General features: G+C 44.4%; 1 protein-coding gene across 1 annotated transcript in view; it reads right to left on the bottom strand.

The window, feature by feature from the left end:
- LOC138662990 (oocyte zinc finger protein XlCOF6-like) overlaps positions 1-24,267 on the bottom strand; it is a 47,237-nt gene that overhangs the window by 16,314 nt on the left and 6,656 nt on the right. Inside the window, exons 2-6 of the mRNA XM_069749023.1 lie at positions 10,990-11,139; positions 10,681-10,860; positions 10,475-10,598; positions 10,294-10,391; positions 10,008-10,098 (exon numbers count right to left, since the gene is read on the bottom strand). Of these exons, the coding sequence (XP_069605124.1) occupies positions 10,008-10,098; positions 10,294-10,391; positions 10,475-10,598; positions 10,681-10,860; positions 10,990-11,139 (643 nt within the window). The remainder of the gene's footprint in view (positions 1-10,007; positions 10,099-10,293; positions 10,392-10,474; positions 10,599-10,680; positions 10,861-10,989; positions 11,140-24,267) is intronic.

Below are 24,267 nucleotides of genomic sequence, written 5' to 3'. Positions count from 1 at the left end.
ATCCACTACTCCAAAACCTGTGTCTATCATTGACTACAACAAATATATGGGGGGTGTGGACCTTGCAGATCAGGTTCTACAGTCATACCAGGTATTAAGAAAATCATATACCTGGTATAAAAAGTTAGTCATTTATTTGTTTCAGGTGGCCTCATATAATTCTGTTGTGTTATACAAAAAAGCCGGAAATGCAGATACTTTCCTTGATTATCAGGAAAAGGTCATTGAAAATCTTGTTTTTGAGAATTTTGTCCCCGCCAATCCTTTAGAATCTGAAGATGTTAGAAGACTCACTGAGCGACATTTTATTGTACTCATTCCAGCAACTGTAACAAGAAAGAACCCCCAGAGAAGATGTCGTGTATGTTCCAAGAGAGGAATGAGGCATGATACCCGCTATTATTGCCCACAATGCCCATCATTGCCGGCTTTATGCCTCCATGACTGATTTACAATCTTCCACACAGAACCAAGTTTTTAAACTGTTTTGACATTCAAAGATTTGGTTTATTTAGTGACAGACACATCTGAGTAGAGCTGACCTAACAATTTCCGGGGGTAGGTGGGGGGATGTCTCCAGAGACACAAGCTGGGCACAATATGTTGGGCACTACAATGACATTCTTGCAATTTAGCGGCTCTCCAAAGTGCCATAACAGCAGAATCCCCCCTGATGTTACCCCATTTTAGAAATGACACCCCTCTGCGAATTCATCTATGGGAGTAATGACCATTTACCTATCTACCTATTTTAATGTAAATTCTGGGGTTAAAACAACATTTCAGTGGTAAAAATGTAATTATTTTTCTTCACTGCCCAATGGTGTAATTTTCTATGGAACAGCTGTGGTGTCAGTTTGCTCACTGCACCACTAGAAGAATTCATTCAGGGAAGTATTTTGTAAAATGCAGTCACTTTTGGGGGCTTATGCTGTTTTGCCACCTCAGGGGCTCTGACAATGTGACATGTCACCCAACAAACAATTCCAGCAAAATCTGCTCTCCAATATGGTGCTCCTTCCCTTCCGAGCTCTGCCATGCACCCAAACAGTGGTTTACCCCCACATATGGCGTATCGGCGTGCTCAGGAGAAATTGCAAAACAAAACATATAGTCCATTCTCTCCTGTTACCCTTGTGAAAGTTAAAAAAATTAGGTCTAAAGGAAAATTTTTGTGAAAGAAAAGTAAATGTTTATTTTTTCCTTCCACATTCCATTCATTCATGTGAAGCACCTGAAGGGTTAATAAACTTCTTGAATGAGGTTTTGAGCACCTTGAGGGGTGCAGTTTTTAGAATGGTGTCACTTTTAGGTATTTTCTGTCATATTGACCCCCCAAACTCACTTCAAATGTGAGGTGGTCCCTAAACAAAATGGTTTTGTAAATTTTGTTGTAAAAATAAGAAATCGCTGGTCAAATTTTAACCCTTATAACATCCTAACAACAACAAAAAAATTGCATCCAAAATTACGCTGATGTAAAGTAGACATGTGGGAAATGTTATTTATTAGCTATTTTGTGCAATATCACTCTCTGATTTAAGAGCATAAAAATTAAAATTTTGAAAATAGCAATATTTTCGCCAAATTTCCATTTTTTAACAAATAAACGCAAGTTATATCAGAGAAACTTTACGACTATCATAAAGAAAAATATATCAAAAGAAAACAATCTCAGAATCACCAGGATTCGCTGAAGCGTTAGAGTTATGACCTCATAAAGTGACACTGGTCAGAATTGAAAAAATTGGCCTGATCACAAAGGCAAAAACAGGCTCTAGCGCGAAAGGGTTAATATTTAGCTGCACAACCTTTTGAGGCAATCACTGCAATCAAACGATTCTTTTAACTGTCATTGAGACTTGTGCACCTCTCGACTGGTATTTTTGATCCACTACTCAAGAGCAAACTGCTCCCGTTGTCTCCTGTCTGAAGGTTGCCTTTTCCACACGGCAGGTTTCAGCTCTTTCCAAAGATGCTCAATAGGATTTAGGTCAGGGCTCATAGAAGGCCACTTCAGAATAGTCCAATGTTTTCCTCTTAGCCATTCTTGGGTGTTTTAGCTGTGTGTTTTGGGTCCTTATTATGACATGCGACTGAGACCAAGCTTTCTGACACTGGGCAGCACATTTCTCTCTAAAATCCCTTGATAGTTTTGAGATTTCATTGTACGCTGCACAGATTCTAGACACCATGTGCCAGATGCAGCAAAGCAGCCCCAGAACATAACAGAGCCTCCTCCATGTTTCACAGTAGGGACAGTGTTCTTTTCTTGATATGCTTCATTTTTCCCTCTGTGAACATAGAGCTGATGTGCCTTGCCAAAAAGTTCAATTTATGTCTCATCTGTCCATAGGACATTCTCACAGAAGCTTTATGGCTTGTCATCATGTAGTTTGGCAAATTCCAGTCTGGCTTTTTTATGATTTTTTTCAACAATGTTGTCCTCCTTGGTCGTCTCCCATGAAGTCCACTTTGGCTCATACAACGACGGTTGGTGCGATCTGACAATGATGTTCCTTGAGCTGGAAGTTCACCTCTAATCTGTTTAGAAGTTTTTCTGGGCTCTTTTGTTACCGTTCATATTATCCATCTCTTTGATTTGCCATCAATTTACTCCTGTGGCCACATCCAGGGAGGTTGGCTACAGTCCCATGGATCTTACATTTCTGAATAATATGTGCAACTGTAGTCACATGAACAACAAGCTGCTTGGAGATGGTCTTATAACTTTTACCTTTAACATGTTTGTCTATAATTTTCTTACTAATCTCCTGAGACAACTCTTTCCTTCGCTTTCTCTGGTCTATGTTGAGTGTGATACACACAATGTCACCAAACAGCACAGTGAGTATCTGTAGCCCTATATACAGGCCACTCACTGATTCCAAGATTGTAGACACCCGTGATGCTAGTTAGTGGACACACCGTGATTTAACATGTCCCTTTTGTCACATTATTTTCAGGGGTAACATCATTTCTGTCGCCTATTCATGAGTTTTATTTTTTGGTTTAATTCTGTGGAAGCATGGTTGAACAGCAATGTCTGACTTTCATTTGTTCATTTTCAGAGATCTTTTATTTCTATTACTTTGTCAGATTCAAGTTATTTCTGTCACCATTGTGGGTTTTCCTGTCATTAAACGAGGGAGACCAACAATTTTGACCACATATGTATAGATTATAACCCTCAGTTAATTAATTTATAAAATGGAATCACTTTATGAGGATTTCAACTATTCTGGTTTTCTGTCATTTAGTCATATTAGGGCTTCTGCATATGGTGCGTCCAATCTCATCTGGGATCTGTTCCTGCTGTCCAGCTGGAGTAATCTGCTCCCTACTTCAGCCAATTGGAAAGTACCACACCCTACTAAAGCTCAAAGCACATGGCCGGAATCTGCCAGAAACAGCGTTGTTCTCCTCTGGTTCAGTCCTCTGTGCTCAGCTTGCGGCTTGTGTATTTGTTTCCTGTTGTGACCGTGGCCCGTTTACTGACTACTCTTGTGTCTTCTGATTCTGTATTCTGTCCTTCCGGTTCTGACCCAGCTACCTGACTATTCTTCTTGCCATCTCATACCACAGAATAGCAGATAACACCATGGTCCTAGCCTAGGGGTCCCAGTGTAAGTCAAGATCCATGTAATGGTGTTAAAGGGCGATGAGCAAGGAAATCCTTGGGATATGGAAAGCAGAGAAGATAGTGCCAAGCATGTTCATGGTGGAGATCTTTTGAGCTGCCAGTTGACCACGAACATTGCTCCCAATACATTGTGTCTGCAAACTATTCCAGCTAGATCTGCATTCAAACAGCTAAATGGCTCCTTCCCTTCTGAACACGGCCATGTGCCCAGAGAGTAGTGTACAATCGTATGTAGGGTATTGTGAGAAGTTGGAAAATAATTTGTAAGATCCATTTGTTTTCTATTATCCTTTGTGAATAATTCCAGAGTTATCTCCACATAAAGTGACACACGTCAGATGGTAAAAATGGGGCCGGATTAAGAACACAAAACTTGGTGCGGTAAGAGGATAAATCAGAGTATTCTGGACACGACTGTAATCAAAAACTGACTATAGACAATAACATCTACTGAAATGCTCAAACTGAACAGTCTCCATCAGTAATAAATGAGCAGCTAGTGGTGAAACCTCTCTGGGGGAATTAGAGCACGGGGCTCGGTGACTTCACAATCTAAACTATCGGAAGATCCAATATTTTCTGTCAGATGAGTTTCAAGAAGAAATATTACACATTTAAAGAGAACTGTGTATAATAGTGCAGAGCGGAGATGTCTTAAAGGGATCCTGTCACCCCCAAGGTGCCGGGGACCTTCAGGAAGGAAATGGAGGCGGCGCCCACTGCAGGGAGGCCCTGAGTGACGGCTGTGAGACATTTGTGTCAGGGGGGGAAAAGACATGCCCCCCTGACAAACTTCAGGTATGAGGGGCACATTATAAAAGCGATTATTTCAGCGTTTGCAGGGGTTGTTTAATCTGTATTTGTAGTTTTCAGTTAATGAGATCCTCGGGCTCTGGGGCGGGGCTGTGGGCGGGGCTTTATGTGGTGCTCTGGTGCGGGGCTGTGGGCGGGGCTTTATGTGGTGCTCTGGTGCGGGGCTGTGGGCGGGGCTTTATGTGGTGCTCTGGTGCGGGGCTCTGGGTGGGGCTTTGTGTGGTGCTCTGATTACATATGCATCTGTATTGGCTTATGACAGGTCATAAGGTCGATGGCGGCGCCTGCACAGTAGAATCTATAAGTAAGAGATACAGTAGATGCTACTGGACAGGAGCCGATGGTGTAATTTTGCTGGATGTAAATTTTTTTCTAAGCCTCCCAATAGCCACAATATTATAGGCATTATCAACAATAATATCAACACTATTATATGCATTATGTAAAAATGGGAGCAGGTCAGTGAGGGATCAGCGACCAGTCATAGGCCAATACAGATGAATATGTAATCAGAACACCACATAAAGCCCCGCCCACAGCCCCGCCCCAGAGCACCACATAAAGCCCCGCCCACAGCCTCTCCCCAGAGCACCACATAAAGCGCCGCCAACAGGCCACTCACAGCACCGCCCAAGAGCACTATAATTAACTGAAAATTACAAACAAAGATTAAAGAACAGTAAACCAGAGTTGCATTCATTTATGGTGGACCATTGAAGCTACTATGAATCCTGACCAGAAGATTTGAGGAAATAATATCGCTCCACATTTCAGGAGAGATTGTGCAGTAATCTGAACTTCTTAGGATAAAACAATGTAATTTATGAGGTTGAGTGAATCCATGAAACCAGGGCTGGAGTCAACACATCTCCTGCAGGCGGGAATAAATGTATATTACAGCCATCAGCCACACACAGCTCAGAGATATATCATGGCACCAGTGTGATGGGTTTATGGAGATTATCACAATCCTCCTTGAAGTTAGTCGGTTTTAATACAAATTGAAAAGTCAGGATAAAGGGAAACTCTGTTATTGTCCAGAAATTCACACTTGGCCTCACTGCACATTTAATGTTGTCGATCATAAAAGTGAAGTTTGGCCAGAAAGACTGGACCTGGTCTTGTAGGGACCATATGATCACATTCAGCAGCACAGAAGGGAGAGAAGGGAGATTCATCCGATAAGATCTCAGGGTTCTAGGAAGCCAACAGCATCATTACGGTGGCTCAGTGGTTAGCACAGCAGCCTTACAGCGCTGGAGTCCTGGGTTCAAATTCCACCTTGGAGAGCATCTGCAAGGAGTTTGGAGGTTATCTCCGTGTTTGCGTGGGTTTCCTCCCACATTCCAAAGACATACTGGTAGGGAATATAGATTGTGAGCCCCATTGGGGACAGCGATGATAATGTCTGTAAAGCGCTACGGAATATGTTAGCGCTATATAAAAATAAAGACTATAATTATTATTATACAGTAATGTACACCTAGGTGTATACAGGTACGCGCTGGAAAAATAGCAAATAAAGGTGGGTGAGGAGTAAGAGTGTCCTTAAAATAAATGGCTGTTTATATAATGTCCCAATATGTTGTAATTTGATGTCCGGATCAACATAGGTATACCCACGGTATGCCCACTTCACATAGCCAAGGAATTTACATTTACATGAAAGGTGCACAAAAGGTACATAAAAGTTCTGCCTACCTCCGTCGGTGATTAAAAGACTTTAACGTTCCTCCTGATGTTCCGGATGTATTCAGGCAAAAAAGAAGTATTGTAACCAGGTGGTTTTACTTGATCAAGAATCTTACCATAAGGAAGCACTTCGTTTACTAAGTGACTCCTGTACTTATAAAAAACTAAATGGAAATCCCACTAAGGATTATATCAAGGAAATGAAAATCCTAACAAAAAAGAGCTTAGATTTGGGATTTATTAACAAACAAGAGTTTGAATTCATTAATTTTGGTCCCCTTAGAGTGGCAGTGTTCTATTATCTCCCAAAGATTCACAAGGGCAATGTCAACCCACCTGGTAGACCAATCGTATCCGGCATTCAATGCTTAACGGCTAACATGTCTAAGCTGGTAGATTCTCACTTACAGCCTATTGTCCCACTCCTTCCATCACATTTGAAGGACAGCACACACATCCTAGCACTCCTTCAAAAAGTGGAATGACGAAGAGGGTATATAATGGGCACCCTCGATATAACCTCACTGTATACGGTTATTGACCACAATAAAGGATGTCAGGCTGCCAAATACTCTTTACATAAATTGTCTAAAGCTCCTCCAGAACAAACGGAATTTTTAGGTGAACTAATGCAGTTCATTTTAACTCACTATTATTTTTTATATAAGGAGGACTACTACTCCCAGCAGTGGGGTACCGCCATGAGGACCAGGTTCGCGCCCAGTTATGCCAACCTCCATGTGGGAAGCTGGGAAGAACAATTTATTTACCCAGATGGCGGACTGCTCGCGAACCTTGTCCTATGGCGGCGTTTTATTGACGATATTGTTTTTTTTGGTCTGGTGGGTGGGACACTCTTAATCAATTTTTAATGGATATAAATAAAAATTAATATTTTTTAAAATTCACTTCCACCACCAGTACCACTGAAATTAACTTTTTAGATTTGAAGATTTTTATTGAAGACCTGCAAATTCACACACGCACTTTTTCTAAACCAACTGATACTAATAGTTATATCCCTTTAGATAGCTCTCACCTTCCCGGCTGGTTGCTAAATATACATAGAAGCCAATTTACTAGGATTCATAGAAACTGCTCGAGGCCTCAGGATTTTGAGATGGAATCACAAATATTAACCAAAAAATTCCTGGAAAAAGGGTATAACGCAACATTGCTAGAAAAATCAAAAGAAACGGCTATAAGCAAACCCAGACAGGACCTTATTAATCCAGCTCCTAGGTCTAAACCAACCCTTGAGTAACATAGTAACATAGTTAGTAAGGCCGAAAAAAGACATTTGTCCATCCAGTTCAGCCTATATTCCATCATAATAAATCCCCAGATCTACGTCCTTCTACAGAACCTAATAATTGTATGATACAATATTGTTCTGCTCCAGGAAGACATCCAGGCCTCTCTTGAACCCCTCGACTGAGTTCGCCATCACCACCTCCTCAGGCAAGCAATTCCAGATTCTCACCGCCCTAACAGTAAAGAATCCTCTTCTATGTTGGTGGAAAAACCTTCTATCCTCCAGATGCAAAGAATGCCCCCTTGTGCCCGTCACCTTCCTTGGTATAAACAGATCCTCAGCGAGATATTTGTATTGTCCCCTTATATACTTATACATGGTTATTAGATCACCCCTCAGTCGTCTTTTTTCTAGACTAAATAATCCTAATTTCGCTAATCTATCTGGGTATTGTAGTTCTCCCATCCCCTTTATTAATTTTGTTGCCCTCCTTTGTACTCTCTCTAGTTCCATTATATCCTTCCTGAGCATCGGTGCCCAAAACTGGACACAGTACTCCATGTGCGGTCTAACTAGGGATTTGTACAGAGGCAGTATAATGCTCTCATCATGTGTATCCAGACCTCTTTTAATGCACCCCATGATCCTGTTTGCCTTGGCAGCTGCTGCCTGGCACTGGCTGCTCCAGGTAAGTTTATCATTAACTAGGATCCCCAAGTCCTTCTCCCTGTCAGATTTACCCAGTGGTTTCCCGTTCAGTGTGTAATGGTGATATTGATTCCTTCTTCCCATGTGTATAATCTTACATTTATCATTGTTAAACCTCATCTGCCACCTTTCAGCCCAAGCTGAGTCTATTCCTATTATCACAAAGTGTAACACAAATTCAAATATCCTTCGGAAGATAGTGAGTAGTAGGGTTGAGCGACTTTTACTTTTATAGGATCGGGTGAGTATATAACTAATAGGAATATACTCACCCTCGGACGCGCCCTGCTTCTTTCCGGCAGCCTTCCTTCCTAAGAATCACCGCTTGAAGGACCTTCGGTGACGTCGCGGCTTGTGATTGGTCGCGTGAGCGGTCACATGGGCGGTCACACGACCAATCACAAGCCGCGACGTCATCTAAGGTCTTTCACGCGCTGATTCTAAGGAAGGAAGGCTGCCGGTTAGTACCAGGGCATGTCAGAGGGTGAGTATAGCTATATTTTTTATTTTAATTCTTTATTTTACACTTAAATATGGATTCCGATACCGATTTCCGATATTGCAAACAGCCCAAATTATATGTGGGAAGGACAAAACGACCCTTAAAAATAAGGATCAGCGAACACATCCGCAATATTAAAAATAAATTTATGGGTCACCCACTTTCGCAGCATTTTATAGAACATCATGGTGGGACAGTACGGGAGATGAAAATATCCGGTATATCGGCGGTACACCACCAATGGAGAGGTGGCGATTATATTAAGGCAATGTCACGAGCCGAGACAAAATGGATCTTCCTCCTGGATACTGTTGCACCAAGAGGATTGAACATGGGTACGGAACTTTTTGGCTTTCAATAGCCGGCTTATCCTATGAGCAGCTATATAAGGACGATGAGTACGAGGCAGGAATCAACCCTGAGGAAGGAGACAGGCGTCTCCGAAACGCGTTGGTTGTTTGGTCCTAGCTGCACTTCGTATTCACTCCTCCGGGGGTTACGGTCACGTGACCAATTACGTCACGCAGGCCTTGCGCACCGTCCGTACTCACCGCTGACAGCACATGCGGCGTCAGCTCGGCAGGATCCTGTCTCCACTCGGACGTTAGTTGTTGGTGGCTTGTTGCTGGCCGGGGCAGCCACCTGGTTACAATTCTTCATTTTGCCTGAATACAACCGGAACATCAGGAGGAACGTTAAAGTCTTTTAATCACCGACAGAGGTAGGCAGAACTTTTATGTACCTTTCATTAATTCCTTGGCTATGTGAAGTGGGCATACCGTGGGTATACCTATGTTGATCCGGACATCAAATTACAACATATTGGGACATTATATAAGTGGCCATTTATTTTAAGGGCACTCTTACTCCTCACCCACCTTTTTTTGCTATTTTTCCAGCACGTACCTGTATACCCCTAGGTGTACATTACTGCATGTTCATTTGTTTACAGACTTTTTGTGGAGGTCTGTTGATATCACTGCAGGAATTTATAATAGCTTTGACATCCTGCGCCACCATCTAAAGGACTTTATATAATTATTATTACCCTCCGCTTTCTCTTACAGGACCATCATAATAGTTTTCTTCAGGTGATTTTCTATCTTGTCAGCACACTCTACGTACGCTGTTATTTGGCTTTATAGTTCACAGATCTGGGCAGGTAACAGCGTCTCCTAAACCCAGGGGGTAGGTGGATCTACCAGGTAAGTTCTATAGAAAAGGGCTTTCAATGACCAAAGTCATTAGAACAGTTTTGGGTGGAGGAGAATGTTGTGGTCGAGAGGCAAAATGGTGATCATGGTAATACGGCCGGACTACACCACCGATAAAGCAGCCACAGCCAGTGATGAGAAGAATCTGTGACTTCTCTGCATTTAGTGGTTACTACTCACCTGGGTAGCCATATGTGGGAATCTCCTCTTTACACCGCTCATCACCCCTCACATATGTCTCTGTAGTATTAATATGGGTCAGATCTTCACCCTGAAACAAATATAAAAGTCACCGACAGATGGAGAAGTCCCATCTATGATCAGCTCTAATCCTGCTATCTCCACCGTTCTCTTTACACAAGTATAAAACATATAATACTGGTGGATAAAACAAGGCTGAGCACAAGACCTTCACCGGCGTCTACACATCATAGGGGAGATCTCCTGACACCTTCTCTCCATCTACCTGATGATCCTGAGGAGCATTGGGATCTTCTTGGTTACAGTCCTGTGGAAGAAGAGGACGGGGACATCTCTCTGGTGTTGTCCTCTTACGAAATAGATCTGGAGGAAACACATACAGGGAGTAAATTCATTCTTTACATACAGATAATTATAGGCCGTGTGTATTTAGTCCTGTCTATTACCTGGAGATGTGAGGGGCTGGGGAACCTCCATTATGACGTTCTTGTACAGGTCTCTGTGTCCTTCTAAATACTCCCACTCCTCCATGGAGAAATACACAGCAACATCCTGACACCTTATAGGAACCTGACACATACAATGATACCGTCATCCCCTGATCCCTTCATAGCGTTACTGTATAATGTCCCAGCATTTCCAGCAGTGTCACCTCTCCAGCCAGCAGCTCAATCATCTTGTAGATGAGTTCTAGGATCTTCTGGTCATTGATGTCCTCATGGATCAGGGGGTGAGGTGGAGGCCCCGTGATTGGGCTCAGGGGTCTTCCCCATTCCTCAGACACAGGGTCCTGACAGCGATCACTAGAGGTCTTCTTCACCACTGTGTAATCCTGGTAATGGAGAGACACATTAATAAATCTCACTACAGACATTTCCAGAGTCCTCACCTCTCCAGTTCTGTCCATCTGTTATTCCCATAGATAAGAATGATGTAATGTGACGTCATCAGAATCTCTTACCTCTCCAGTAAGCCGGAAGAGGATCTCTAGGGTGAGGTGTAATATCCTCTCCGCCATCTTGTCTCTGTCCATATCCATCTTTGATGGGTAAATCAGGAAAATTCTCTCTTGTAGAAGATCTTCACTGAGAGGATCCGATATTGTAGAGACCTGAATGAGAAGATGAGCCGATGTAACATCATAAGAATCCTGTAATAATACAATTACTGGAGATAATAAGGGAAACATATGAGGAGATTTATTATTTTACAGTATTTAGTTTCCTTCTTTACATCTACTAATAAATCCTATATATTTAGGCCACAGACAACAAGCAGTTTCCTCCTCGGAGTCGGCAGCTGAATACGTTCCTCATAGACTCATCTTCCATAATGCTAATTCTCGTCTCTAGGGTTGAGCGAAACGGGTCGTTCATTTTCAAAAGTCGCCGACTTTTGGCAAAGTCGGGTTTCACGAAACCCGATCCGACCCCTGTGCGGGGTCGGCCATGCGGTACGCGACTTTCGCGCCAAAGTCGCGTTTCAATGACGCGAAAAGCGCCATTTCTCAGCCAATGAAGGTAAACGCAGAGTGTGGGCAGCGTGATGACATAGGTCCTGGTCCCCACCATCTTAGAGAAGGGCATTGCAGTGATTGGCTTGCTGTCTGCGGCGTCACAGGGGCTATAAAGGGGCGTTCTCGCCGACCGCCATCTTACTGCTGCTGATCTGAGCTTAGGGAGAGGTTGCTGCTGCTTCGTCAGAAGCAGGGATAGTGTTAGGCAGGGTCCATTAACCACCAAACCGCTTGTGCTGTAGCGATTTGCACTGTCCAACACCACCTTCGGTGTGCAGGGATAGTGGAAGCTACATTTTTTTTTTTTTTTCTCGGCGCTGTAGCTCATTGGGCTGCCCTAGAAGGCTCCCTGATAGCTGCATTGCTGTGTGTACGCCGCTGTGCAAACCAACTGCTTTTTTCAAAGCACAAATCCTCTTGTTCCTTCCTTTCTGCACAGCTATCTTGTTTGTTTGTCCACACTTTTTATTTAATTTGTGCATCAGTCCACTCCTTATTGCTGCCTGCCATACCTGGCTGAGATTACTGCAGGGAGATAGTAATTGAAGGACAGTTCCTTTTTTTTTTTTTTTTTTGTGGGAGATTAAGATTGGCATTTCTGCTAGAGTGCCATCCCTGTCTGTGCCATCTCTCACTCAGTGGGCCATAGAAAGCCTATTTATTTTTTTGCTTGATTTGGGTTCTAAAATCTACCTGAAAAAATCACTACATCAATCAGTGGGAGAAAAATATTGGCCTCAGGGCTTGTGTGCCACTCCTGACTCCTGTGTGTGCCATCTCTCAGTCAGTGGGCCATAGAAAGCCTATTTATTTTTTTGCTTGATTTGGGTTCCAAAATCTACCTGAAAAAATCACTACATCAATCAGTGGGAGAAAAATATTGGCCTCAGGGCTTGTGTGCCACTCCTGACTCCTGTGTGCATCATCACTCACTCAGTGGGCCATAGAAAGCCTATTTTTTTTTTTGCTTTATTTGGGTTCTAAATTCTCCCTGAAAAAATCAATAAATCAATCAGTGGGAGATTAATATTGGCCTTTGGGCTTGTGTGCCAGTCCTAAGCGTGCCATCTCTCTCACAAATAGTGGGCCATAGAAAGCCTATTTATTTATTTTTTTTTGGTTTTATAAATTCTCCCTGAAAAAAAAAGGGAGATTAATATTGGCCTTTGGGCTTGTGTGCCAGTCCTAAGCGTGCCATCTCTCTCTCTCAGATAGTGGGCCATAGAAAGCCTATTTATTATTTTTTTTATTGGGTTTATAAATTTTCCCTGAAAAAAAAAAAAAAAAGTGGGAGATTAATATTGGCCTCTGGGCTTGTGTGCCAGTCCTGAGCGTGCCATCTCTCTCACAAATAGTGGGCCATACAAAAGCCTTTTTTTTTTTTTTTTTTGGTTTTATAAATTCTCCCTGAAAAAAAAAGGGAGATTAATATTGGCCTTTGGGCTTGTGTGCCAGTCCTAAGCGTGCCATCTCTCTCTCTCAGATAGTGGGCCATAGAAAGCCTATTTATTATTTTTTTTATTGGGTTTATAAATTTTCCCTGAAAAAAAAAAAAAAAAGGGAGATTAATATTGGCCTTTGGGCTTGTGTGCCAGTCCTAAGCGTGCCATCTCTCTCTCTCAGATAGTGAGCCATAGAAAGCTTATTTATTTTTTTGGTTGATTTGGGTTCTAAATTCTACCTGAAAAAATCAATAAATCAATCAGTGGGAGATAAATATTGGCCTCTGGGCTTGTGTGCCACTCCTGACTCCTGTGTGCGTCATCTCTCACTCAGTGGGCCATAGAAAGCCTATTTTTTGTTTTATTTGTTTTCTAAATTCTCCCTGAAAAAATCATTTTATTTTATTTGGTTTCTAAATTCTTCCTGAAAAAATCATTTTATTCTATTATTTTTTTTTTTCTAAAGTCTCCCTGAAAAAAAAAAAAAAAATCAGTGGGAGATTAATATTGCCCTTTCTGCTTGTGTGCCAGTCTTGACTCCTGGGTGTGCCATCTCTCTCTCTCTCTCCAATTGTGGGCCATAGAAAGCCTATTATTTTTTTTGCTTGATTTGGGTTCCAAAATCTACCTGAAAAAATCACTACATCAATCATTGGGAGAAAAATATTGGCCTCTGGGCTTGTGTGCAACTCCTGACTCCTGTGTGCGTCATCTCTCACTCAGTGGGCCATAGAAAGCCTATTTTTTGTTTTATTTGTTTTCTAAATTCTCCCTGAAAAAATCATTTTGTTTTATTTGGTTTCTAAATTCTTCCTGAAAAAATCATTTTATTCTATTATTTTTTTTTTCTAAAGTCTCCCTGAAAAAAAAAAAAAAAATCAGTGGGAGATTAATATTGCCCTTTCTGCTTGTGTGCCAGTCTTGACTCCTGGGTGTGCAATCTCTCTCTCTCTCTCCAATTGTGGGCCATAGAAAGCCTATTATTTTTTTTGCTTGATTTGGGTTCCAAAATCTACCTGAAAAAATCACTACATCAATCATTGGGAGAAAAATATTGGCCTCTGGGCTTGTGTGCCACTCCTGACTCCTGTGTGCGTCATCTCTCACTCAGTGGGCCATAGAAAGCCTATTTTTTGTTTTATTTGCTATCTAAATTCTCCCTGAAAAAATCATTTTATTTTATTTGGTTTCTAAATTCTTCCTGAAAAAATCATTTTATTCTATTATTTTTTTTTTCTAAAGTCTCCCTGAAAAAAAAAATCAGTGGGAGATTAATATTGCCCTTTCTGCTTGTGTGCCAGTCTTGACTCCTGGGTGTGCCATCTCTCTCTCTCTCTCCAATTGTGGGCCATAGAAAGCCTATTATTTTTTTTGCTTGATTTGGGTTCCAAAATCTACCTGAAAAAATCACTACATCAATCATTGGGGGAAAAATATTGGCCTCTGGGCTTGTGTGCCACTCCTGACTCCTGTGTGCGTCATCTCTCACTCAGTGGGCCATAGAAAGCCTATTTTTTGTTTTATTTGCTATCTACGGTAAATTCTCCCTGAAAAAATCATTTTATTTTATTTGGTTTCTAAATTCTTCCTGAAAAAATCATTTTATTCTATTATTTTTTTTTCTAAAGTCTCCCTGAAAAAAAAAAAAATCAGTGGGAGATTAATATTGCCCTTTCTGCTTGTGTGCCAGTCTTGACTCCTGGGTGTGCCATCTCTCTCGCTCTCTCCAATTGTGGGCCATAGAAAGCCTATTATTTTTTTTGCTTGATTTGGGTTCCAAAATCTACCTGAAAAAATCACTACATCAATCATTGAGAGAAAAATATTGGCCTCTGGGCTTGTGTGCCACACCTGACTCCTGTGTGCGTCATCTCTCACTCAGTGGGCCATAGAAAGCCTATTTTTTGTTTTATTTGTTTTCTAAATTCTCCCTGAAAAAAATCATTTTGTTTTATTTGGTTTCTAAATTCTTCCTGAAAAAATCATTTTATTCTATTTTTTTTCTTTCTAAAGTCTCCCTGAAAAAAAAAAAAAATCAGTGGGAGATTAATATTGCCCTTTCTGCTTGTGTGCCAGTCTTGACTCCTGGGTGTGCCATCTCTCTCTCTCTCTCCAATTGTGGGCCATAGAAAGCCTATTTTTTGTTTTATTTGTTTTCTAAATTCTCCCTGAAACAATCATTTTATTTTATTTTGTTTCTAAAGTCTCCCTGAAAAAAATAAAAAAAAATTAAAAAAAACAGTGGGAGATTAATATTTACATTTGTGCTTCAGTGACAGTCCTGCGTGTGTGGCATCTCTCTCATTTGTTGCCACCAACAACAGAGTGTGTAACATTGTGCCTGATTTTCGTTGTGGTCTCACCCACCTGTAAAGGGGTAGCTAAATCATACTGAAGTTATAGCTCACCGTGTAAGTTGTGTGACAGCAACAAATACCGTTAGTTTGGTTACGTTTTTAAAACAATGAGGAAGTCTGGTGGAAGAGGTCGTGGCCGGGGGCGTTCATTGTCAGCTGGTAATGAGGGTAGTGGTAGTGGTGGAGCATCAGGTGGTCGTAGGAAAAAAAATATTGCACCTAAGTCTGGAGCTGTGGAGCCAGGTTCGTCGTCTGGCTACACAAGGCCTCGAACGCTCCCTTTTCTGGGAGTAGGAAAACCGCTTTTAAAGCCGGAGCAGCAAGAGCAAGTTTTGGCTTATCTTGCTGACTCAGCCTCTAGCTCTTTTGCCTCCTCTCGTGAAACTGGTAAATGTAAAAGCAGCGCGTCGTTAGTGGATGTTCACGGTCAGGGACAAGTCGCTTCCTTGTCCTCTTCAGCAAAAACAACAACAGAGAAGAATGCAGCAGGCGACACAACGGGTTACTCCATGGAGCTCTTTACACATACCGTCCCTGGCTTAGAAAGTGAAGCAGTTAACAGTCCATGCCCATTACAAGTTGAATCTGACATGGAGTGCACTGATGCACAGCCACAGCCAGACTACTATGCTGGTCCTTTGACTCAGACCAGAACATTGCCCTCGCAGGGTAATGATCAAGAATCAGACCCTGATGAGACTATGTTGCCCCATCACGAACGCTATACCACCGACCGACATGGTGACACAGACGAAGTTGCACACGAGCTACAAGAAGAGGTAATAGATGACCCAGTTCTTGACCCCGATTGGCAGCCATTGGGGGAACAGGGTGCAGGCGGCAGCAGTTCTGAAGCGGAGGAGGAGGGGCCGCAGCAGGCATCAACATCGCAACAGGTTCCATCTGCCAGGCCCGTATCTTGCCCAAAACGCGTGGCAAAGCCAAAACCTGTTGGAGGACAGCGTGGCCATACGGTTAAAGCTCAGTCTGCAATGCCTGAAAAGGTATCCGATGCTAGAAAGAGTGCAGTCTGGCATTTTTTTAAACAACATCCAATTGATCAGCGCAAAGTCATCTGTCAAAAATGTTCAACTACATTAAGCAGAGGGCAGAATCTGAAAAGTCTCAATACAAGTTGCATGCATAGACATTTAACCACCATGCATTTGCAAGCTTGGACTAACTACCAAACGTCCCTTAAGGTTGTAGCACCCTCGGCCAATGAAGCTAGTCATCAACGCAACATCCCTTCCGGCAGGGAATCACCAGTTTCGTAGTAGGAAACACTGCATCTAGGGCACCGGCGGCAACAATACCATCTCCCACCGTCTCTCAGTCTGCCATGTCCACCGGCACCCCCGCTAGTTCCACGATCTCCAGCTCTCCAGTCCAGCTCACCCTACATGAGACTATGGTTAGAAAAAGGAAGTACTTAGCCTCGCATCCGCGTACACAGGGTTTGAACGCCCACATAGCTAGACTAATCTCGTTAGAGATGATGCCCTACCGGTTAGTTGAAAGCGAAGCTTTCAAAGCCCTGATGGACTACGCTGTACCACGCTACGAGCTACCCAGTCGACACTTTTTTTCCAGAAAAGCCATCCCAGCCCTCCACCAGCATGTTAAAGAGCGCATCGTCCATGCACTCAGGCAATCTGTGAGCACAAAGGTGCACCTGACAACAGATGCATGGACCAGTAGGCATGGCCAGGGACGTTACGTGTCCATCACGGCACACTGGGTGAATGTTGTGGATGCAGGGTCCACAGGGGACAGCAATTTTGGGACAGTTCTGCCTAGCCCACGGTCTAGGAAACAGTTGGCTGTAGCCGTTCGCACCCCCTCCTCCTCCTCCTCCTGCAGAAGCGAGAGCTCGTCCACAGACCGCAGTCGCACAACCACTCCATCCGCAGCTGCCACTGTTGCACACCAGGTCTCCCATTATGGGGCAGCTACTGGCAAACGTCAGCAGGCTGTATTGGCTATGAAGTGTTTGGGCGACAACAGACACACCGCGGAAGTTCTGTCCGAGTTCTTGCAGAAAGAAACGCAGTCGTGGCTGGGCACTGTAGATCTTGAGGCAGGTAAGGTAGTGAGTGATAACGGAAGGAATTTCATGGCTGCCATCTCCCTTTCCCAACTGAAACACATTCCTTGCCTGGCTCACACCTTAAACCTGGTGGTGCAGTAATTCCTGAAAAGTTATCCAGGGTTATCCGACCTGCTCCTCAAAGTGCGTGGACTTTGCTCACATATCCGCCGTTCGCCCGTACACTCCAGCCGTATGCAGACCTATCAGCGTTCTTTGAACCTTCCCCAGCATCGCCTAATCATAGACGTTGCAACAAGGTGGAACTCAACACTGCACATGCTTCAGAGACTGTGCGAACAGAGGCGGGCTGTTATGTTTTTGTGGGAGGATACACATACACGGGCAGGCAGTAGGATGGCAGACATGGAGTTGTCAGGTGTGCAGTGGTCGAAGATTCAAGACATGTGTCAAGTCCTTCAGTGTTTTGAGGAATGCACATGGCTGGTTAGTGCAGACAACGCCATAATAAGCATGAGCATACCCCTAATGCGTCTGCTGATGCAAAGTTTGACGCACATAAAGGATCAGGCGTCTGCAGCTGAGGAAGAGGAAAGCCTTGATGACAGTCAGCCATTGTCTGGCCAGGGCAGTGTACAGGACGAGGTAGCGGGCGAAGAGGAGGAGGACGAGGAGGATGATGGGGATGATTATATTTTTAATGAGGAAGCTTTTCCGGGGCCACTGGAAATTGTTGGCGCGGCAAGGCCGGGTTCTGGTTTTTTGAGGGACACAAGTGACGTGGATTTGCCTGAAACTGCCCCTCAACCAAGCACAACCGCAGATTTGAGAACTGGAACTTTGGCCCACATGGCGGATTATGCCTTACGTATCCTCAAAAGGGACACACGCATTACTAAAATGATGAACGATGACGATTACTGGTTGGCCTGCCTCCTTGATCTTCGCTATAAAGGCAAATTGCAAAATATAATGCCACATGAGAACTTGGAACTAATATTAGCAACCAAACAATCAACTCTTGTTGACCGTTTGCTTCTGGCATTCCCTGCACACAGCGCCCGTGATCGTTCTCACACGAGCTGCAGGGGCCAGCAGACCAGAGGTGTTAGAGGGGCAGAAATCAGAAGTGGCGTTGGCCAGAGGGGTTTTCTGACCAGGTTGTGGAGTGATTTCGCTATGACCGCAGACAGGACAGGTACTGCAGCATCAATTCAAAGTGACAGGAGACAACATTTGTCAAGTATGGTTACAAACTATTTTTCATCCCTTATCGACGTTCTCCCTCAACCGTCATTCCCATTTGATTACTGGGCATCCAAATTAGACACCTGGCCAGAATTGGCAGAATATGCATTGCAGGAGCTTGCTTGCCCGGCAGCTAGTGTCCTATCAGAAAGAGTATTCAGTGCTGCAGGTTCAATACTAACAGAAAAAAGGACTCGTCTGGCTACCCAAAATTTAGATGATCTAACCTTCATTAAAATGAACCACAACTGGATTTCGAAATCTTTTGCCCCACCTTGCCCGGCTGACACCTAGCTTTCCTATGAAAAGGTCTTGCCTGTGGACTATTATGAATGACTTTTCCAATATCGTAATTTGCTGCACCTGATTGTCCAGCATACGACATGTTTACACCTCCCTAAATGGCCAAACTCCCCACACGGGGCCGTGGTATCGCCACTTGGCGCCAGCACCCGTGAGAGTGCTGTTTTTTTTCTGAAGAGGTCGGTGTGCCCGCTTTTGGTCGACGGCACTGCCACTGGGTCCCTCATAGTACAATAAAGCGTCTCTGGCGGTGGTGGTGCGCACCCAACGTCAGACACACCGTTGTAATTTGAGGGGCCCTGGGCCTGTACCGCCGGCCACAAGACAGTTCCCCCCCCCAGCTCAAACAGTGCTCTACCACTTGCAAAATTATCTCTCACAGCTCCACCAATGTTTAGTCTATGCGCTGACATCCTTCAATGCCTGGCACTGACAATACCATTGTATTGACATTTTTGTTATGTTAGGCCTTCGAAGCCTGTCTGCGGTCCCTCCTTCCACTAGGCCTCCACTGACCATTGTACTGCTGCCCGTGTACCCCTGGAACCAATTTTAAATTGCCAACAGCCCAATTTTGTTATGTTAGGCCTTCGAAGCCTGTCTGCAGTCCCTTCTTTCTACTACTACTACACTGACCAGACCACTGCTGCCCGTGTACCCCTGGAACCAATGTTAAATTGCCTGCACCCCTATTTTTGTTATGTTAGGCCTTCGAAGCCTGTCTGCGGTCCCTCCTTCCACTAGGCCTCCACTGACCATTGTACTGCTGCCCGTGTACCCCTGGAACCAATTTTAAATTGCCAACAGCCCAATTTTGTTATGTTAGGCCTTCGAAGCCTGTCTGCAGTCCCTTCTTTCTACTACTACTACACTGACCAGACCACTGCTGCCCGTGTACCCCTGGAACCAATGTTAAATTGCCTGCACCCCTATTTTTGTTATGTTAGGCCTTCGAAGCCTGTCTGCGGTCCCTCCTTCCACTTGGCCTCCACTGACCATTGTACTGCTGCCCGTGTACCCCTGGAACCAATGTAAAAGTGCCTACAGCCTGTCCAATTTGTTATGTTAGGCCTTCGAAGCCTGTCTGCGGTCCCTTCTTTCTACTACAACTACACTGACCAGACCACTGCCGCCCGTGTACCCCTGTAACCTATTTTAAAGTGCATACAGCCAATTTTTATTCTCTATTTTACAATTATAAAGCCCAGATGGACTACGCTGTACCACGGTAAGAGCTACCCAGTCGTCACTTCTTTTGCGAGAAAAGTCATCCCAGCACTACAGCATCATGTAAAAATCTGCATTGTCCATGCTCTCTGGCTATCTAATAGTAGAAAGGTGCACCTGACAACAGATGCATGGACCAGTAGGCATGTCCACGAAAGGTTAGATGTCCATTACGGCGCACTGGGTTAATGTTGTGGATGCATGGTCCACAGGGGACAGCCTACAAAGTCTGTCTGCAGTCCTAAATATAAATTGTTCTCTGCTTACCACACCAATGCTGCCTGTGTACCCCTGGAACATTTCATAAACTCCATTGACCAAAATTTGTGGTTTACAGCCTACTACCAGTGTCTGCCGCTCCAAGGTGTTCCCCGGGTTGCCTTTTCTGAGCTTTGATCTTCAGGCTCTTCTTAAGTAGTTGTTGAAAACAACACTGCATTCGGCCTACAAGTTGGGTCTGGGGTGTAGAGATGGTGTGTTCCACTCCAAGGTGTTCCCCAGGTTTCCTCGCCATTGCTGCAATCTTAATGCTCTCGTTTAGTAGTTGTTGGAAACTACAGTGCATTAGGCCTACAAATTGGGTATGGGGTGTAGAGAGACGGTGTGTTACACTCCAAGGTGTTCCCCAGGTTTCCTCTCCATTGCTTCGATCTTCCTGCTCTCGTTTAGTAGTTGTTGGAAACTACAGTGCATTAGGCCTACAAATTGGGTATGGGGTGTAGAGAGATGGTGTGTTCCACTCCAAGGTGTTCCCCAGGTTTCCTCGCCATTGCTGCGATCTTAATGCTCTCGTTTAGTAGTTGTTGGAAACTACAGTGCATTAGGCCTACAAATTGGGTATGGGGTGTAGAGAGATGGTGTGTTCCACTCCAAGGTGTTCCCCAGGTTTCCTCGCCATTGCTTCGATCTTCCTGCTCTCGTTTAGTAGTTGTTGGAAACTACAGTGCATTAGGCCTACAAATTGGGTATGGGGTGTAGAGAGACGGTGTGTTACACTCCAAGGTGTTCCCCAGGTTTCCTCTCCATTGCTTCGATCTTCCTGCTCTCGTTTAGTAGTTGTTGGAAACTACAGTGCATTAGGCCTACAAATTGGGTATGGGGTGTAGAGAGACGGTGTGTTACACTCCAAGGTGTTCCCCAGGTTTCCTCGCCATTGCTTCGATCTTCCTGCTCTCGTTTAGTAGTTGTTGGAAACTACACTGCATTAGGCCTACAAATTGGGTATGGGGTGTAGAGAGATGGTGTGTTCCACTCCAAGGTGTTCCCCAGGTTTCCTCGCCATTGCTTCGATCTTAATGCTCTCGTTTAGTAGTTGTTGGAAACTACGCTGTATTAGGCCTACAAATTGGGTATGGGGTGTAGAGAGATGGTGTGTTACACTCCAAGGTGTTCCCCATGTTTCCTCGCCATTGCTGCAATCTTAATGCTCTCGTTTAGTAGTTGTTGGAAACTACAGTGCATTAGGCCTACAAATTGGGTATGGGGTGTAGAGAGATGGTGTGTTCCAATCCAAGGTGTTCCCCAGGTTTCCTCGCCATTGCTTCGATCTTCCTGCTCTCGTTAAGTAGTTGTTGGAAACTACACTGCATTAGGCCTACAAATTGGGTATGGGGTGTAGAGAGATGGTGTGTTACACTCCAAGGTGTTCCCCAGGTTTCCTCTCCATTGCTTCGATCTTTCTGCTCTCGTTTAGTAGTTGTTGGAAACTACAGTGCATTAGGCCTACAAATTGGGTATGGGGTGTAGAGAGATGGTGTGTTACACTCCAAGGTGTTCCCCAGGTTTCATCCACATTGCTTCGGTCTTCCGACTCTCGTTTAGTAGTTGTTGGAAACTACACTGCATTAGGCCTACAAATTGGGTATGGGGGGTAGAGAGATGGTGTGTTCCACTCCAAGGTGTTCCCCAGGTTTCCTCGCCATTGCTTCGATCTTCCTGCTCTCGTTTAGTAGTTGTTGGAAACTACACTGCATTAGGCCTACAAATTGGGTATGGGGTGTAGAGAGATGGTGTGTTACACTACAAGGTGTTCTCCAGGTTGCCTTTCCTGAGCTTCTATGTTCAGGCTCTCATTAAATTGTGGTTAAATGGAACAACTGCATTTGGCGTAGTAGTTGGGTTGGGGCCTACTATCGGTGTCTGCCACTCCTTGCTGTTCTCCTGGTTTCCTGTCCTGAAATTCCATTTTCAGGCTCTCGTTAAGTAGTTGTTAATGTTAGACTGCATTTGGCCTACTAGTTGGGTTGGGGCCTACTATCGGTGTCTGCCACTCCTTGCTGTTCTCCTCCACTGAACAAAGCTGTGCCGCCTGTTTACTACGGTTGCCAATTTTGAACTGCATTTCGACTACTTACTGATTTGGGCCTACTCTCTGTGTCAGCCTCTCATTCCAGTTGTCCTCCACTGCAATGCCCCCTGGTTAGTCCTGTGTTACCAATTTTGAACTGCATTTAGCCCACTTTATTCTTTGGGCCTATATCTGTGTTTCCTCCTCATCCTGCCCATTGCCCAGCCAGTGATAGATGAGTCTGCTGGTACATTGACCCATAATGCAACATTCCCCGTGCACGCTACACAGCAAGATTGTGACCCTGCTGAAAGTCAGGTTCCTCTTCCCGCATACCATACCACCTTACACGGGGACAAAGAGGAAGGTGCAGATGAAAGTGCAGGTTCCTTCATCAGGTGGGGGGAGGAATACTAGTTGGCGACGTCACTGGCACAGGGCCTCTCATAGTACGCAAAAGTGTTGCTGCCGGTGGGAGGCGCCCCCGCCGTGCAAACACACCGCTGTACTTTGAGGGGCCCTGTGCCAGTGCCAGTGCCAACGAGTGGGCCCCCCCTGCTTGCTCAGGATCACAGCACTTGCAAAGTTGAAATACTTTCCTCTCCCTGCTCCACTGCCGTGACGCGTTCCAGATTTCCTGGGCCCACTAATTACTTGAACCAGCCCTACCCCCCAAAACTTTAGCCAAATGACCCCCAATTTCAAATGCCTTCCAATTATTATAAGCTAAATTACGATTGACAAGCTTCAGTAAAAAGAATGGATGTTTTTGCCATTAAAATGGGCAGTGTAGGTGTTTTCCTGGCCTCCACTCACTGCCGACTATGCTCCCCCATTGACTTGCATTGGGTTTCGTGTTTCGGGCGATACCCGACTTTTCGCGATAATCGGCGATTCCACTCGACTCGACTTCTAAGATAGTCGGGTTTCGCGAAACACGACTCGACTCTAAAAAGGTCAAGGTCGCTCAATCCTACTTGTCTCATTTACCGGCCCTGGAATCGGCATTAGCAATACTGCAGGAGATATTCATTACCCGCGACATGAGAAATAACTACTTCATGATGAGGACGACATCTTCATCTTCTACTACGGCTCTAGAAACAGATTAGTCCAGAGTCGGTCACTGACTCCATCATCACCGGCCTCTATATGAAGGTTTCCCGTCTTCCCCGCACTGTAATCTTCTATCACGTTAGATCTCAGGTCTGACAGAGTTTGGCTGAATGCCCCCCGCCCCCAAGTACTGGATAGTATGGGGCGGCCTAGTTATTACGATACTTACATGCCTAATAATGGGGTCTGGGCTGCAATGTATGAAGGTCTATTAGGCCCGGGGCAGCGTCCAATAAGTTACCTTTTACCGCCCCCATACACATTAAACTAAAGTTCCATGAAATCACTGATTTCGGGGGTTTGGGCGACTATATAATGTATTTGGGGCCTCCCGACAGATGATGTCAGGGCAGAGAAGGATCTGACATCCTGAATTTCAGAGGATAATCCGTTTGTTCTTCCTGTAGATAATCCTCCGCTAGAGGAGTCTGGAGGCGACTCTCTCATACAGACCCCAGGAAAGCTGGAATATTTGTGTGTATGGGGGAGTCGGGAGAGATGGCCGTCTGCCAAATGACCGTTCAGCCAACTCTTATCTCATGTGTATGGGGCCGTTAGTATTACACTGACAGCAGTGATGATACACGGCACTACAGTAGTACAGGGCATCACCGGAGCCATCAGAGGCTTGTATGCTGTATGATCGCACTGATCAGAGGGGGTTAACAAAGGGTTAAAGTGAAAAACATCATA

This window comes from Ranitomeya imitator, chromosome 2, assembly GCF_032444005.1.
Source record: "Ranitomeya imitator isolate aRanImi1 chromosome 2, aRanImi1.pri, whole genome shotgun sequence".
Taxonomy (NCBI): domain Eukaryota; kingdom Metazoa; phylum Chordata; class Amphibia; order Anura; family Dendrobatidae; genus Ranitomeya; species Ranitomeya imitator.
The sequence above is the reverse complement of the archived record's forward strand: the minus strand, read 5'-3'. Positions and strand labels throughout refer to the sequence as shown.